Source organism: Bacillus rossius, assembly GCF_032445375.1.
Source record: "Bacillus rossius redtenbacheri isolate Brsri chromosome 9 unlocalized genomic scaffold, Brsri_v3 Brsri_v3_scf9_2, whole genome shotgun sequence".
Taxonomy (NCBI): Eukaryota; Metazoa; Arthropoda; class Insecta; order Phasmatodea; family Bacillidae; genus Bacillus; species Bacillus rossius.
Genome location: NW_026962013.1, coordinates 15,812,090 through 15,831,034, shown reverse-complemented (window position 1 = coordinate 15,831,034; position 18,945 = coordinate 15,812,090). Strand labels below are relative to the sequence as shown.

General features: G+C 36.7%; 1 protein-coding gene across 1 annotated transcript in view; it reads right to left on the bottom strand.

The window, feature by feature from the left end:
• Window positions 1-1,587: 1,587 nt before the first annotated feature.
• LOC134542854 (peroxidase-like) overlaps window positions 1,588-18,945 on the bottom strand; it is a 68,286-nt gene continuing 50,928 nt past the window's right edge. Inside the window, exons 2-18 of the mRNA XM_063387424.1 lie at window positions 17,817-17,999; window positions 15,633-15,709; window positions 15,040-15,133; window positions 14,490-14,681; window positions 13,309-13,505; window positions 11,399-11,572; window positions 10,122-10,200; window positions 9,442-9,587; window positions 9,095-9,222; window positions 8,882-8,995; window positions 8,056-8,188; window positions 7,484-7,611; window positions 6,994-7,103; window positions 6,810-6,902; window positions 5,596-5,765; window positions 3,706-3,814; window positions 1,588-2,041 (exon numbers count right to left, since the gene is read on the bottom strand). Coding sequence (XP_063243494.1) covers window positions 1,921-2,041; window positions 3,706-3,814; window positions 5,596-5,765; window positions 6,810-6,902; window positions 6,994-7,103; window positions 7,484-7,611; window positions 8,056-8,188; window positions 8,882-8,995; window positions 9,095-9,222; window positions 9,442-9,587; window positions 10,122-10,200; window positions 11,399-11,572; window positions 13,309-13,505; window positions 14,490-14,681; window positions 15,040-15,133; window positions 15,633-15,709; window positions 17,817-17,999 — 2,248 coding nt within the window. The 3' untranslated portion in view covers window positions 1,588-1,920. The remainder of the gene's footprint in view (window positions 2,042-3,705; window positions 3,815-5,595; window positions 5,766-6,809; window positions 6,903-6,993; window positions 7,104-7,483; window positions 7,612-8,055; window positions 8,189-8,881; window positions 8,996-9,094; window positions 9,223-9,441; window positions 9,588-10,121; window positions 10,201-11,398; window positions 11,573-13,308; window positions 13,506-14,489; window positions 14,682-15,039; window positions 15,134-15,632; window positions 15,710-17,816; window positions 18,000-18,945) is intronic.

Genomic DNA, 18,945 nt, shown 5'->3' with positions numbered 1-18,945 from the left:
TGATTTTCATTTAAATCCATAAATAGTATAATTCTCAATTATTGTTCTCAAAGATGACTGCACTTTTAAATAGAAAGTAAATAAGTCAATGTATCGTAACACAATTTACTTAAACAATTGTTTTTCTTATAACAAATCACTCTGAGTTAAATTTGACAAACAAAATCTAAAGTAACAACACAAAATTTGAAATATTAATTTTTTTCTAGCATTCTTAATCAGCTGTCGTTTACATAGTATTATATCATAATCACCTAAGACATAGTTTCGCGTAATTTATTACTTTAATTTAACAAGAAACATTTAAAAATAAAATCGTTTGGCACTTGAAAAAAAAATACATATGGATATGACAAATAAAATAAATAATGAACAAGATATTACATTTGTTACATGAGAAAGGATTTTCAAACGGTTAACTCGATTCTAAACCTTGGGAATAAACTAAGCTTTATTGACAAGCGCATTAAAAAATACTCCTAACACGGCTATTTTTGCACATAATTTTTAGGAATCACATAGGGTCACGATGATATTGTTCATATAATATAAAAATATGCAAAAACTAAGAATTAAAAAAAAAACATAAAGTTTGCTGGCAGTGCGGTATCTCAAGGAAAATTTTAAGTTTTATAATCACTATATTTTTAATATTTCAGTTACACATAGTATGAAATTGATAAAATATTTTTTGTTTGGAGCGTTGAAAAAATTTTGTTTTAGTATAATAGCATAATTGATTTGTGTTTTGATTTTATTGGGTAATCCTAAGCTACGTAGCATTTTCTTACAGAAAACTATAAATTATATAATTCATATCCCATATTAATATAATAATGAAATATTTCCATGGTCTGCAGCATGAAATTTTAGCATGTTTGAAAGCAGACATTGTGGAATACAAATCGTTGTACTTTAGGATACGCAATTTACCTAACAAACATTTTAGACTTAACTGCATTTATTAACCACCAACATCTGACGTTTTCTTGAAGAATAAGTTTATATATATATAAATCTTCGATTATATGAGCACACCGTTAACTAGTCATGAAGCGTTAAAACATGATTTGAACTAGTTTTTAAACGTTTTATAAACACATAAACATAATAAACACTTTTTTTACATACGTCTTATCTAATATATATATATATATATATATATATATATATATAACCTACTCAAGGCATAAAATTATTAACGAATTTATACATTTATAATTAATAAATGATTTTCATAAGTTACAAAATAAACTATCGCCGCGTTTCACCTAGATATTTTAATTCAAGGTCAAGTCTTTAACATAATGGCATCTTGTTCATGGTAACGATATTAATAAGATTCAGTCTCGCACGCCCCGCTGGTGAATTCATTTTTCTGTATTTACATTTAAATTAATGCATTTTATGTTTTGTTAAATTTTATCAACAAATATTTTGCGAACTGTAAAATTTCACGCAATTAAATATAGTTATGAACACTATTTTTTACATTAAATTTTTACCTCTATATGGTAACACTTACTAAACAAATCTAAAGGAAAAATTTGAAATTAAAAGTAAAGTTCAAAGAGCTATCGTAGTAAATTTTTCTGATATAGCTTTAATAAAAGTGATGACAAGAAAATGTAATAACCAACATGACATTTAAGGCAGAGGCTAACGTAAACAGTGTCAAAATTATGTACAAAAAAAACTTCTCCGCGGGACGGTCGACAGATGACGTGCGGTTACATCCGTTTCCGGAGAGTGAAGTGATGTAGATTTTTCACAACACCCCCCCCCCCCCCCTCCAACAAGCTCCTTCCTTCGTTTTTACTCTTCTCTCTGTGTAGAGTTCCATGTAATGAGTGCCGTTTAGTGGACTGGTTTGTAGCCCGTGGCGCGTGGTGGTGGTTGGCGAAGTGAGGTTATGGTCGACTACTTCTTCTTCTTCTTGCCCAGCTGGTCGAGCAGCAGTGCAGGTCCAGCCGGGGACTCCGCCCACTTGGTCAGGTCTATTGACGGTAGGATCCCGCTTCTGCAAGGCACCCTCGGGTTGCTGCAAGGGAAAAAAAAAAGAATAAAAACGTACACGCACGACGTTCGGTTACGGTAGCGAATCGGAAAGGTTTTATAGAGTGCGCGTAAGGAACAACGATATAAATCGAAAGACGCCATCTTGGTTTCAAACGTTTTTTCAGGTGATGACGTCTTCCTTTGTTTTTTATTATAAAAATTTTGGCTTTGTAACTTAGTGAGAGGCCTGTCTGCTACAAATAGTTGTCCCTATAGAGTAATTAGGATTTTGTAGTTCATTTTGGAAAATTACTACAAATAAGTAGAGACCGGAAAAATTCGCGGATTCATTTCGTGATAGACTAGAATCCAAAAACGTTTGCCTTTTTACTGCATCAGTGATTGGGCCACAGTTTATCTGAATGACACTTGACCAATTAAGAACCTTAAACAAAAGAAGTATCGAATCACTAGCGTCCCAGTTAACAGGTGTCACAAGTCAGTAGCCAATGAGCAAATGTAATTTTCCCGCGTGCATAGAGGATCATGGAGTATATCCTACAGGTCATTGAACTCGCGAATTTTTCCGGTCTCTACAAATAAGCTAGAGCAAATCTTCAATATTAAACAATAAAAACTGTTGTTATCATTATGGCATCTTAGTTCCTCTTTCTCTTCCCTTAAGGATGTTAAAGTATTATATATATATATGTATGTATATATATATATATATATATTGATTCATTCATTTATTCCGCTATACCCTATTCCGATATTATGCTGCCGAATTTACCTTTATGAGATACCAATAAATTTAGTTCTAAACTTCAAGACATTTCAACGACAGTCAAAGCTTATTAATCAGTAAACATTTTATGTTCGACTAACGAAAGATCAAGAGTATTACGTTTTCCATAGACAGTGACAATACAGGATGCATAGATAGATGGGCCCATCATCACCTCCCAATTTTCAATGCTTTGTTACATAATTATATGTCAATAAGCTTCAAAAGTATGCTAAAACAATTAAGTGCACATGCAAAGTATGAAATTTTCCCTTGCCGTCTATTATTGTTAATGTATTTGGATATGCTTCTGGCAAAAACTTGATTATCATGATGAAGTACTAAATAAATAATTTTAATAAGTTATTTGCCGATACATGCCGATATTGGTCGGTTTTTTGTATCAATATGAGCCCAGAAATAACTAGTACTTACATAAACATTTTTATTACTAGTTTCCATATGGTAATGTTATGAAAATTTATAATATAAAACCATAAGATAACTATTATTTCCCATTATATTTAGAGCAAAGTAAATTGACTACCGCATTTCTCGGAATAACAAACAGTAACAATTGCTTGATTCAAGATTTAAAAAGGCTTGCAATGACAAGCCATCAAGCTTTCAGAAAGCTTGTTATGGCAAGTTTGTCAGCTTACAGCAAGCTTAATTCAAGCTTACTATACTTTGCTTACTATACTTGCTTTCAGCAAGTCAACCAAAGCAAAAGCTTGCAGCAAGCCTGCAGAAAAGAAATCTCAGCCTTAATGTTCTAATATAAGTTTGAGTCAAGCTTCAATGAAGCTTGATATGTTCAGACTTGCACGGTAAACCTATTTCATGTCAATGGCAAGCTTACGTGTTATGTGAGATGCAAATTGTCAACCATTGAAGAATGTCATGCACAAATTACTCACATCTCATGGTCAGGCAGCACCATGGGGTACACTTGTATGGTGTCTATGAGGTCGGTGTTGTCGCATATCACTCTCGACAGCTTCAACTTCCGGATCTCTTGAAGTTGTTCTGATGTAGAAAGAAACAAAAAAAATATATTACTATTCATTATATCATCATAGTTAAAACCGCTCTTGCATACACTTGTATCTCAAAAATGCGAACAAAATACTCAATATTTCTTATCAGTAGCATTCATCTTACGAGAGAAGGGTACAATTGATATCCTTTCAGAGAGAATGCTGATCTCCCATCACTGGCATCTCAGTATGTTGACTGCAGATGGTGTTTATCACGCTCCCTCTATGCTATATTCAAACGCTCTCCACACTTGGGTCTCATTCAATGTGTCATAATTTTGATAAACAACTGTTTATCTCACTTCTAAAGTGTCTAAATTTCATACGCAATTTCTGCAAAAGCAAGGTCATGAGGGCCTAGTATACAGAAGGTGACGTTCATTACTTCATGGATGCTGAGTGAATCGTATTTTTGTATTCACTATTTTGCAAGACACCCAAAACATTGGATGAATTGAAGTATTTTCAGTGTGGAAACCGTTTTAAAGAACAGTGTTCATGGAAGTGACTGTTTAGCGATAGAAATGTAACTAATACTTAGCTGTCAGCGTGATCAAAAACAATTTTCACAATGATTTTGGCGTAACAATAGGCAAAAGGCCGTGGTGTTGTAGAGAGTGGCTTAAATTACATCACTGCACCTCATCCCATGACAATTCCTAACTCCATGTTAGATTAGCACAGTGAATACTGCTAAGTAATCAAAGAAACGTCATGAGCGGTGTTGTCAGATTAGTAGTGTATTGTATATCCGATGTAAATAAACAAAGAAACGGCCTGACCATCTCCAGCTCTTGCACTGAATGTCTCATTGCTTCCACGCACAAGACAGTAACAGTGTCAATTCACCTCTATGGATCTTAATCCAGATAAATGTTTATTTTATCATTTGCTTTATTCAAGATAGATTATGAAAAAACACCTGTTTAAACTTTTTTCTAGAGACGAAACAAGAAATCAATGAGAGCAGGCAGACAGTAGCTAACGAAATTAGCCAAGTTCAAATAACAATTTTTTTTTTTTTTTTTTTGCTATATGGCCCAAATTTATGTCAAATGTGAGTGGCAACACAGAAAAAAAATGTTTAAATCAGTAAAATGATGGTTTGGAAAGACCCAATCAAAGCACAGTGAGTCAAATTATGTGTTGATCAAAATTTGACAAAGAAAAATACGTAATCCATTTTATTTCAAAAACAAAATTTATAGGCAAAATTTATATTTTCGTTTAAATAGGCAAATGTTATACATTTAAAAATAAAATTTGGGTTTTAATTGTCTAAAATAGGTAGACAATGTTTAAGTAAATATCAACGATTAACAACGAATATTTGGGCATTGTTTAATGAAATATCAATGAGTAACAATGAATAGGTAGGCACTGTTTAAGGAATAATCAACGATCAACAATGAATAGGTAGGCACTATTTAAGGAAATAGCAATGAGTAACAATGAATAGGTAGGCACTGTTTAAGGAAATATCAACAATCAAGAACGGATAGTTAGGCATTGTTTAAGGAAATATCAATTATAAACATTGAAATGGTAGGCACTGACCAAGGAAATACAAACGATCAGTGGTGGATCTAGGATTTTGGTTTGGGAGGGGCTCGAGCCAGCTCAGGCTAGGCTTTATCAAGGCAAACACTAAAACAATAGTGGACCCAGATGCTTTTGGAGGGGGCTTGAGCCCCTTAGCCCCCCCCCCCCCACTCTGGATCCGCTACTGCAAACGATCATCAATTACGTGTCTCTTTGCGCGGTGCTAACCTGGCGTGAAGGACGAAGGCTGGTTGGGCAGCTCGTACCAGAACCTGTCCCCTCTCCTCGAGTAGCTGAACTGCGTGGCGATGATGCAGGCGAAGGTGGGTCCCAGCATGCTGCCTGGCAGGGGTCTCTCCGACACGCCCCCCGACCACAGATCCACGTCAGACGGGTGCCTGCGGCATGAACAAAACAAAACTGAAAAGACAAAATATTTTTCTCTTTGTTTAAAAATAAAAAAATTCTATAAATTATCATCAAATACTGCATGGGAATGGAAAAAGAGAGGCTGCCTAGGAAAATGATTGAGTTGAAGAACACAGCACAGGAAGAAGACCCCAAGGATGAGCTGGGGAGAGCAGATAGTTAAAGGAGCGCAGTAGAGGAGAAGAATGGAACAGAGTGAAGGAAGAGGAATGGTGGAGTGACAAAGGAAGATGGAGTTCATTTTGCTCAACCGGTCGCAGGCTTTGAAGCAATATTGATGATGATTATGGAGTAGTGCTTGTAAAATTATCCATAAATCTCCGTAAAATTGGGTTTTTTATTGGGGATCATTCCATTAATCATCTATCATCATTTAACTGTGATATGTGATTAAATGAGTTGTTCAATGGGTTTTCTTTCGTAACGAAGTTTTTCCACTGTGTAGAACAATTTTTTCCAGTGCATTTTGATTGCAACTTGAATAAAACATGTTTCTGACATGACCTGCACAACGTGCTGAGCGTCATGATGTAGGAATAGTTAGTGTAAAAATCTCAAACTATAATACTTACAATATTTTTTGAGTTACAGTAGGGAAGAGCGCACCTGGTGGTTTTGGAATTCTCCGATATTGGTGCCAGAAGTTAAAGAGTGATTGGAAATGTTCAATTTCTATTGGTCAGAAATTCACGAAAAGAATCGATTTATGAAGTTTTAGACAAAATTCCCGTAATCATGAGATGAATTACTCCAAGAATATTAGTTTGTAAATATTTTAAACAATGCATCAGTTCGTCTGGGCGGGAAAAACCATTCTTCCTCACAACTAAAAAAGGATCATTTTCAGATGAAGTAGGGAATGGAATAAGGATTTTAAATGAAAATAATTTTCCAAGAAAATTTCAGTAGTCCATGGTGACATTAACAAAAAAAAAAGAAATACGAATCGTATTATATTCCACAGTAATCCAGTAACCGATAAATGTTTTTAAAGGATTTTATAATTTACTTACACATATATGGAGTCGTATCTGTTTATCGTGGTGTTGGACATAGTGCCAAAGAGGTCGTTGAAATTGTCAGCTCCACTAAGGCCGCAGAATTTCCTGCAAAAAAAAACATTTACGTACATTTGAGTTGTATAATATAATGCTGTGCGGTTTTTAGAAGAACCGAGATATTTCAAATGGATCTTACCTGAATTCCATGTAGCCTGGCAGACCGAAATCTCTTCCTCGTTGCATGTTGAACGCTACCAGATCCATGCCAAACCTAGCCCCGGGTTTCTTGAACAAATGACTGGTTACCTGCGAAAAAAAAGAAGTTGAATTGTCTTCAGGTTAACAAAAAGTCAAATTTGTTAACACACTTACACTAAAATTATTAGATAGAAAAGTACACTCACTATTTTTTATAACGATCCTGTGATATTTATCTTATTTATTTCAAATTGTTGTGTTTTTATCAAAGTATTAACAAAAACATGTTTCAGCATTTATTGCAATTGTAACACGTTAACGTATAGGTCATCATAACCGCAACGTTTTCGTAAAATCTACTAACATGGTTACATGAAAAGAAACAGGTAAGCTGCCTGTAGTCAAATATTAAGTAACAATATAACTGTATGAATGTGCATTAAGCATAGTTAAATTTCTGCACATTCCGTACTAATATGTTTTTTCACCTCTTGTGTGATGGAGTCGTCCATCGCCTGCGCCACTTGGTTCATCAGGCCCATGAAGTACTCGTCCAGGACTCCAGCTCGGTAGAGGTCGTAGGGCTGACGGATCAAGTCCGACAGTCTCTTGGATGCTGACAAACATGTAATAAACGACTGAGAACTTTTATGAAACTACAATTAAAGTAAACTTATCGTTAGATGATATTAAATCAATTGAAATTCTATAAATAAACGATAAATTCGATACCTGGCCACGCAAGAAGATTGCAGAAATTTGACTTCCAAGCACAATACGTCCAGTGAATAAAAATCAAAATGTGCTACTATACTCCTTCATGGCCAAATACTCTTCTCCCTGGTAGGACATGAATTAAATTTTATTTATGTGTTGATCCAGTCATCACAGAAGACACATAAATAATATTTATGGGGAAAAAAAATTTCTAGCTATTTCGATTGTGTGTGTATATATATAAATTCAAATTCAAATTTACTTTTACTTAAACAAAGTTCATAAGTAAAAACCTTTTCTCTCGCAGTTTGTTAATTTGCGGACTGGAGACTTTTGTAATTACCAATGAACTTGTGCGCCTTGCTCCATCGCTCGACGGCTGTCGGCAACAGGGAATGGCCGAATCGAAAGGCTGCAGCGGCAAAAGCGTCGATTACGTTGGGGTTCACGTTAGGGTCGTAACCATCCCAATAGCCCTGGACGAGAAAAAAAATTATTTTTTTTTTCGTCTAATAAATAATATTGTAATAATTTACAATGCAAAAACAATTATACATATGGAACATAACCTCACTTTTATAAATATACTTGAAAGTACATTCTAAAACTTTAACTAACACAAAATTCACAATAAATAAATGTTTTTTTTTTTTTTAATATATGGACTAGTATTTAAACCAACCAATAAAGTATATGATTTAAAAGCAGATAGCCTGCATAATTTTTATTTTCATGTAGCCTTTTTTTTCATCTTGTCAATTTTTGATGCATGCTGCGCACGCAACGTAAAAACTCATTCTTATCCAGATTTCATTATGCGCGTAAATATAACCTAACCGCACTTATAAAAATACACTTTAAAAAGTTTATAAACACAATTACTATCAATAATATTTACAATAAATACATTGTTTTAATTTTATGACCCACTTTCCAGTATAAATCACGAAAATAGAACAATTTAAAGCACATATATAATTTGTATTTATATAAAGCCTTTATTATTCATCACGTGAAAATTTCGTTTCATGGGTTGCGGTCATCGTAAAAATTTCCTCTCGGCAATTTTTTTCATAACGCGCCTAAAGAAGTATAACTTTAAAACATTCGTCATAAAATCGCGACAAAAGTACCTACTCAATAAAAAGTGCCAGGAGTTATGACCATACCTGTTTCTGCAGAAGCAGCCCAAACTTGTCCATGACCTCCTTCCCCAGGAGAATGGGCAGGAACTCGTTGTACGTGATGTGCTGTATCTCTGCTATGGTGATCCTGCGGGCTTCCTGGAAGTCAAGAGGAGGACACGGCGTCAGAACCTCCTATCCACGGGGTGGGAGGGAGGGGTTATGCTCTCTGAAACGTGCCGATGGTTCGAGAGTCACCTGGTAGATCGTCTCGTCGTCCCAGTGGGGGTTGATCTGCCCCAGAGCCGTGGCGACTCTGTTGTGTTCGCGCGCCATCAGCGTGTGCATGCACGTCAGCACCAGCTGCTCGTTCACTCGGATCTCGCCTTCGAACAGAGCAGTCCGCGTTCTCACCCGAACAGCATCACCCAAATACTTGATATGGCTCTTTGCTCAAAGTAACACTGTATTTGTGTGTGGATAAGAAATAGCAATGAAGGTTTTTGGATACCACAAGTTCAAATGTGTTCTAATTTTCAAACTCTCGCTGTCCCAACTTGTGCAAAGCCCAGAATACGATGTCCCTTGCATGTGTGACGAGTTACCTCCGTCGAAGCAGTACATGGACTTGTTGGGCCTGGTGCAGCCCTCGTCAGGGATGTCCAGTTTCAGAGGAAGCAGGTCCTTCAGCCCGTACTCGGCGAACACTGGGTTCATCCTCAGCAAGCCCCCGTAGCCAGTGCGCAAGAACCTGTCAATGAAGGACGACAACACTTGCTGTATTTTCAAAACCATTAAAACCAAATCGGGATTAGAAGCGCAATGATATAGATTTAACGGTAATTAACATTTTTTTGAGGAAAATTCATTTTTAATAAACTTTTAAGAGAAACAAAATTTTCTTCTCTTTTAATATACTAAATATGTAAGTACTTTCGAATCTTTAATTTTGATTTTCTCTATAGTTTCAGATGAACATATTACCAGAGATGCAAATAATTTCGAGAATACAATTTTAAAAATATTTTTTTTATAAATGTGAATTTTTTAAGCTACTTTGATAATATAAACATAAATCTGAACAGATTAAATATTGATTTATTTTTAATAAAAAACTATTAAGAATCTTTTATATTTGCAAAGAGTATTAGGTTATACAATAAAATTAAGTAAAAATAATCATACGTTACTTAATTTGTACTGGTTCGTTTAGCTAAATTAAATCTTACAATGACCCATGACATGCTTATAAAATGAAAAATAAAATACAACTGTGAAAACTTACTTAGCAAATTTTTCAGAGGCTCCGTATACTGTATTCCCGTCGATTACTCCTGGCAGCGTGTTGAACGGCGTTCTTGAACCTGCAATAAGAGTTTACAGTTTCTATAGTCGTTTTCTTACACATGTACAAGTAAACAATATAACCGTGAAAAGTTTCAAGCGTACAAAATTATAATTTTTTTATACACCTCAAACGTAATTGGAGAGAACACGACAGCTAAAAACAATATTAATTAACTAATATTTTTAATGCTTCATTATTTTTTTAATAGCTTAACATATTTTTTAACGTCTTGGAATCTTTTTGCCAGACACAAGGAAAACAAATCTGTAGTCCTGCAAAACAAAATATTATTTATTACTAATGACACATTGTGCTATCAGATGATTTTTTTTTTATTTCAGTCGAGAACAGTGGCCTTTTACTGTATTCCAGTGACTTTCAAAAGTGTCACGACCTAGCTGGCAGAATGTATTTAGCAATATCATATTGCATTATGTGATGGTACCTCCAAAATTATAGTTAATCCAGAGCACCTTCGCCTTCCATTATGAGACTGATGCCAAAAGGAAACAAATTCAACTTGTAGCCTAAGAAAACTAAATATTTGGGAAGATCTTCACTATCTATTAACTTAGTCAATGTTTATTATTTTTAGTTTCTCCACGCAGTAGTGTCTTGCGGGGCTCTGGGCTATTTACTTTTATGGAGGCCTTCCCCTGGTAAAATTAAAAAAAATATATACTCTTTCAAACAACGTTATATTAACCCAACCTGTAACTTAAATTTCGACAATGGTTTTGCTAATTTAAGATATTTGGATATTCTTTCCCTGATAATTTATCCTAGGGTTAGTTTTATAATGCTTACGATCCAATTTACTGTAGAATCGCGTCATTGTAGGTGGCATTAACAGAACACTAGACAAATCAAATAAAACAAAAATGAAAAGCACTTGCACGGGGACTTGGGCAATTTCCGGGCTTGCCCTGTTAAACTTATTATTAATGGTTAAATAAAACATCCTAGTAACACAATATAACCACATTTATATCCGCCATTTCCTTGACTCGTTGCCACAACAAAAACAACAACTTCCAGTGCTGACTACACAAACAAAGGTTAATTCTCTACATGCCCTGCCCCGTAGACGCTTCTGCCTCCACAATTAAATTTAACTTTTTGCAGATTCACTGGAACCATATTTCCTCAAAAAAAACATTAAGTTCGGACATCGATAGATATTCATAAGGCAATAGGAAAGTCGTGGTAGTTACCCAGCCTGCATCCGGGCCTGACAGCAGAAAATCCTCGCACGAAGTCCTGGCAGCGGAGCTTGAAGAGGCTGTAGAAGTAGTCGTCCTCTGGGACATCGATCTCCATGCAGTAGGGGTTCTTGAGATGCGGCGGCCTGTTGCAGCACTCCTCGGGCTCGTTGCGGTTGTGCGGGTCTGAACAGGACCGAATATGAAGATAAGGATGGAAGGTGGAGCATTTAAGAGTGATTAGGTGATAGTTTCAAACGCAGAAACAATGTGTTTTGTAATAACTGATGTCTATTTATCTTTGTACTCATGATTTTTTCCCATATTTTTTTGCTATAATTCTAATTTTGAACTATTTATCCCAAAAATATTTGTCATGTCATGGCATAAATCATATCAACCAGGCCTTCTCTACCTTGTTGCAACCACATATTTACTAACAGGCTCTAGTCTATAAGCACCGCGAAAAATAAACTTTATTATTTAACGCGGGTGACTACAACTATCATAATAATTCCACCAGTTCAGGAGTGTTGACTTTAACAAGTAGCCAAATATAAGTCATATGCCTTATCAAAGCTTTATTGCAAGCAGTATCTCATTATTTAAAATTGCAAGTTGGCAATGCCCAATCCCCCTTGAAGGCTGTAGTTAGCCCCTGCAGAATTGAAGGACATTATTTTTGGGGGCCCACAGGAACACATAACCGACGGTGATAAAAGTTAGGATGGAGCATCGTCAACAAACGAAAGAAAACGCCGAGAAATACTGCATTTTCCAAGTGCGTAAATCTGGTTTGGACCTGTATGGCAGTAGGCCTCTAAGTTTGATTCAGATGTACACAGACTACAAGAATTTCAAACGCAGAAACAATGTGTTTTGTAATAACTGATGTCTATTTATCTTTGTACTCATGATTAGAGCCACGGAATTTTCGCGCATTCATTTAGTCGCAAGCTAGAATGCAAGCCTCCACACTGTCACACTGTGTTCATGATTGGACCGCAGTTATGTGGACACGCCCCTCTACGTCCGTGAGCCAACGATGTCCAGCTAGGAGAGAAGTAAGCGAATCAGGTAGTGCCAAATAACAAGGATAAAAATGTTATGGCTAAGAAATCAACCAATGGGAAAGTAAACATGGGTCGAGCACACGTATAACTTTGAATTCTATCCTGAGGTCAGAGGAATCCGCGAAATTTCCGGGACTCTAGTCATACTGCATTTCAGAACCCCCATCGTACTAACCATCAGCATAGAAAAACATCATCTTAGCAATGTACACAACAAACCATACTGGAATTCTCCCCTTTTCTATAGTAACCCAGAGCTCAGAAAGGTTATAAATGATGGAAACAACTAACTGGGTTCAGTCAGTGGTGGATAAAATATTTTAAAAAAAACCTGAGAGCCGAAGTTATTCTCCCCTTCCAAACCTTCAATGTCAGTTCTGATCCAAACTTACTCAGAATGAAATCATTTTTTTTTTTTGGGAAAATCATGATGTATTCCGGAAATGGCTGAAACCGCCTCGTAAAACATTTCCCTGAATTCATCATGAGTAGAGTCCCGGAAATTTCGCGGATTCCTCTGGCCTCAGGATAGAATTCAAAGTTATAGGTGTGCTCGACCCATGTTTACTTTCCCATTGGTTGATTTCTTAGCGATAAAATTTTTATCCTTGTTATTTGGCACTACCTGATTCGCTTACTTCTCTCCTAGCTGGACATCGTTGGCTCACGGTCGTAGAGGGGCGTGTCCACATAACTGCGGTCCAATCATGAACACAGTGTGACAGTGTGGAGGTTTGCATTCTAGCTTGCGACTAAATGAATGCGCGAAAATTCCGTGGCTCTAAGTATGACAGTGGGACGGTGAACATGGAGGAGAGCTTTTGTCGAGAAGAACGTCGGCGCGCTCACCCAGGGGCGTGGCGGTGAGGGTGTAGTCGTGGTCCATGAACTGTCCCCAGGCGACCACCATGACGGTGCCCGCGTGGTCGTGGTAGCCGTCGTCCGGGTGCACGGTGCGCGACACGACCCTGGCCGGCGGCAAGGGGTTGCCGGTGACGCTGATGCGCGGGGCGTTCATGCCGTCGGCGAACAGCGGCCCGATCAACCTGCAACGAGCGAGCAGCCGAAACTTGACGCACGCAGTCACCCAATAGACAGACATCAGTAACTGAACAAATTTTTTTCGCATGCATCATGTAAAGCTAAGCAAAGATACAGTGAAAAGACTTGATTCCTGAAAGTTTGAGCTCACAGTCATGTCGGATTATCGAACGTCAATATAGTTTTAAGGAAAATACCAAATTTGAAAGAGGATAATGTTACCTATTAGAAAAGCCCCTTCAATGTCCCACCTTGTCCTACCAAGTCAAACGATGTCCCACGATATCCCACCATGTACTACCATGTCCCACTATATCCCAACATGTCCCACCATGTCCCACTGGACTGAAATGAAAACAGACAGTGCAGACAAATTCTGAGATAACTAAGAATGCTGGCAGCGGAGTGATGCGACATGGCGGCCAAGGACAACAGCTGTAATCCATCTGGGGAAAAAAATCTGAGCGCGATTACAAAATCTACAAAATAATACATTTCCGAATGAAAGACTTTTGACTGTACTAGGTAAAAGGAAATTAATGTAAACGCACAATTCTACAATGCGCGCTATTTCTTTGTGCCTCCAAACAACATCACAAAGCGAGGAGTCATTTTATGAGGTACAGTGAGGTAGAATGCTAGTATGACACTAGAGACAATAGACACCGCGCTAGAGATAACATAACATGGCATGAGAGCTGGGTGACGTTAATCTCGATTTATTAACACTAGAGAAAGTTGGTTCAGGAATCAGCGTATCTAATTTTTATACCTTGGCTGGAGTAACCCTTGGAATCGGCTGCAACAAGGCGTGCCGAAACGCCCGCCACATCAAATTACTTAATGACTTTGCCTCAACGCAGAACCAAAATTGTTGTTGGGATGTAAAGACTTTCATGGAATGGAGATTTTTTTTTTCTCGAAAATGGAAATTGTTGTGTCGGGGAGAAATGTCCTTGCGGTCGGGCCGGGACGGGGGGTTTTCTGACCTGGTGAAGGGCGTGTTCTTGGCGCCCCATGTGGGGTGCTGCAGGTTGGTGCAGAGGCCGTCGTAGCGGCGGTACTTGCCCGGCCGGCACTCCACGTTTGCCAGGAAGGGCGGGCACACCTCCCGGATCAGCGTCTTGGACGTGTCGATCAGGGGCAGCGCCTTCTCGATCTCCTCGTAGCTCAGGCCGTAGCTGCGGGGCAGTCACGCCAGGTCGGAACATGGTACGTAGTCCAAAGTCTGGACACTTGTTTTTTTTTTCCAACTGAACCTGCCTCAATGTCCACAGCGGAGTCATCACACTCGGGGATACAAGAACACAATCCACGGAGCAATGTCCATGACTTTCGGAAATGACTATCCCAACACCTGCTTGGAATGATCATTGCCACAAAAAAATTCTTCTATATTTCCCAAGTACTCCAAAATATTAAAAGACTGAATGTGATTAACCGACTTTAATTTGTATCTTTCAAAGCAAAATGTGTAGTATTGTTCCCGGATTTCGTAAAAAGAACCAAAAAAAAATAGCAGTTCTTTCCTGAACTTACATTTTAGCCAGTTGGGTTGAAATGTCCAGTAGCAGCTCTCCGACCGTCGCTATTTCTTCAGGGGCCCACATGTGCGTGTTCGGTTGGGCGACATCTGCACAAAAGGTAACACTTTGGGACATAATTCGCCGATTCATTCGTGACATTCGTGACAGACGGAACGGAAATTCTATCCTGTTGTAGCCATGCAAGTACTTTAATAAATATTTTTACGTGATATGAGATACTTTCTACACAGGTGGAGCTGAAATTTTTTCTCGGAGTGATGGTTACATTTCCCAGGTTTAAAGCAAATTTATTTTGAATATGGTATGTTTTGAATTAGTTCCTTCATAAGTCACCTTCATTTTATCAATCCAACAAATACAAACCGAGAACGAAAAGATTCTTTGAAAATGTTACCCTGCAATTTTGGTAATTTTTTCCACATGTCTGCTGATATGATAACTTTAATTTCAATCAAATTGAAGGGAAAAAATGTTTCAGTCATAAAAGATACTCATATTTGTGTGTTCATATTTTAAAGATATTTTTCAATATGACATGTGTACATTCATAAATTAAATTTAATGCAGGAAACACTTTATACTTACTAATTCTTTTCCTCGCTTGGATATAGGCATGGTTCACAGCATCATACGTGATACAAGTGTGTGGTCCTCCATAGCCACTAGAAAAAAAGATCAAATTATATTTTAAAAATTGGTTTTCTTCCACCAATGTGACAAAGAATACATTTTATGGATAATTTTGTCATTTTTTTCGGATGTGACGAGTATAATTTATAAATTTAGTTTATACAGACCATTTCTAAAGCATCTCTAATGATTTGACCGGAATATTTATAAATTTTTTTCTAAATGTGTTCTTTCTCTTAATTCTCAATTTAAACAGCTCTGCATGGTTAGAAAAAATCAGCTCTGTAACTAAGATATCTATTAATAAATTCACAGTCATCATCTGAGAAGTCCCTTAATCATTTCCAAACAAACTTTGTTATGTTACTTCTTAAAAAAACCTTAGCATTGAATTTTTTATCGTAATAAGAGTCTTGAGAATTATGAGGAAAAATAATATTTAAAAAATGTATTAATGGAATTCTAAAAGATAAAGGTTTCAAACAAATGTTTAATTTAAATGATTAATTCAAACCTGTATACCATAGGATCCATGCTTTCAGTTATTGCTAATTTATAAATATAAATTTGTATACAAGGTTTTAAATACATAAAAAATAATCACACAATAAAACAATAAAAATCACTGAAAAAAATTATTTTTTAAATTCATCTTAAGTATTGATAAAAACGCCTAATTATGTCTCTGTATCGTAGGCTTTTGTGGAAAAAGTTACTAACTACTTCTTGGAACCGGCCACAAACCAGAATCCAAAAAGAAGTTTGTGTCTCTGGCCACGACAACCGACGATCTAGATTTAAATACCTGTATGTAAAGAAGAAGCTGCTCACACCAGAGAACTGGTAGATATATAATTTTCAAAACAGGAAAAAAATTAAATATGTGATGATTAGAAAATCTTGGAAGCTTTGATTTTATTTATTTTTTTTAAGGGATAAAGCCAAGTCAGTGGAAATGAAGGTGAGCCCAAGGTTCTGGCACTGTATTTATTTGAGACCATTCATAGCCGAGCCGTGATTGGTTGCTACGGCCGTTCATGATTAGAAGAGGGTCTGGCCAGTCAGGATAAGTATGCTTGGTAGGTGGCTAATCTTAGATAGTGACCGGTTCTTAAATTACTTAATCCTTACCCCGTATTTTCTGTTTATGTTATTAGTAATTATTTGTAAGGCTCCCCTTGAAAAATTATAACTATAACAAACACATTAATTTGATATACATATAATATCTATTAAAAATTAAATTTATTTTAAAATTGTGCAAATTAAAATTATATATGTTTATATGAAATTATAAAAAAAATGAATTTAATATTTTACCTGACGTTTTCCTTACGTAATTTTATTTATTATTTGTATATTAATATAGCAAAAAAAAATCTCTCTTTTATTTGATGCTAATGAATTATTTTTAAGTCCAAAAGATAAATTTGGATATTTAGATTAATTTTTAGCGATAAATTGAATATTAACTTACTTTGTGAATTAAATTAATCTAATTCGAAAAATAAAGGAAAGATTGAAAATTCAAAAATTTAAAACATATTTACTTTAACTTTTAGCACCATCTTTTGGTGAAAAATTCAAATGCACCTCTCAACACACGCACACGGAGTATGTAGAAGAATTACCATACGCGATGGCACGACACAGCGTTACACAGTCAGTCATTGAGTCAGCGATAAGCGTAATTATAATTTATATATATATATATCGTTCGTTCAAAATCTTAATAATCTCCGGAAAAAACGTTCCTTCGCCGATTGCTTTGGAATTCTGACACAACGTTTCATTCAAATACGCGCGTGTTTTTATACACCTGGATAAAATTATAGATAGATAAAAAAAATTATTTGATTTTAATATTTTCATTGCTATAGAGTGACATATATACGTATACATGTGTATACATATATAAATACATATAGAGATAGAGATAAATGTTGGAGTGTGTGTGTGTGTGTGCCCACCTCGAAAGAATTACAAAAAAAAAAATAGATTGAGGCGTCGCAACGCTGGCTAGTACGCAGTAACTACGGTGTCCGCGCGGACTGTGTCACGTGGGTGCTGGAGAGGGGGATAGAGAGAGAGATAGAGAGAGAGAGAGAGAGAGAGAGAGAGAGAGGCGGCGGCACTCACAACATGCCGCGCAGCAGGTTCAGGTTGTAGTCGAAGGCGCTGGTCGTGCCGGGGCGGTCCAAGAGCAAGGCGCACTCTATGTCGGGCGAGGCCACGGGCGGGGCCAGCTGCAGACAGGCGCCGCCGCCCGCGCATAGCAGCACCGTCTGCACCGTCAACGCCGCGGCCGCCGCGAGGCGCCACCTGCAAGGGGGAAAAAAACAAAGAGTCATTCACCCCGCCGCGCCAGCGTTAAATCACGGGAAGCCTAAAGATGTACATCAAGTTCTGTCCCTGCCCGAACACGCCCGAATATTCACCTTCGGCCGACCTCGGGTTTATTTATATATATATATATATATATATATATATATATATATATCTTTTTTTTTTAACGTAGCTATACCAGCCTAACTAACCGTCCATGGTGTTTTAAAGTGTTTTGATTTAGCTAACCTAACCGACCAATTTTAATATTTGAATTAATTTTACCTGCGCAAAAATAAAACAAATCCTGAGGTTGGCCGAAGGTGAATATTCGGGCGTGTTCGGGCAGGGACAGAACTTGATGCACATCTTAGGCTTCTCTTAAATCACACACGTCACATTACAGACACGTTTGCATGAGATGCTGCTGTCCCAGTTCCCTGAATAGCTTTCCAGTATTAACTGCGCTCGTTAATAAGCATGATACAACAAAATGAGGTCACATTGTTGAATATTCGATTATATTTCCCGTGGTTGAGAAAAAAATGCCTGAATGAAACATCAATTAAAATATAACATTATGAGCCAATTTACGTAAGAAATACTCGAAAAAACGTTTTTCGTATATGCAAAAATAACCATAGGCTTTTTTTGTTTACAAATTACACTATATTTCTTATCTTAATATATATAAATCCAGTGTCCTGATGTTTGTTTCCAGTGAACTTTTCACCAAGTCAACCGATTTCGATGAAAATTGGCATTTATGTGTAATTTTTTCCAACTTGAGAGATAGGATACTTTTTATTTCGATTAATGGTCTTAATAATTTATAAATAATAATAAAGTGATTATCAATGTTGACTGGTGTTTAAGCCTGGGAAACAGTGGGTACTTCGTTTCCATGACAACGTTGCGTGCTCGAGAGTCGGGAAACCATCGG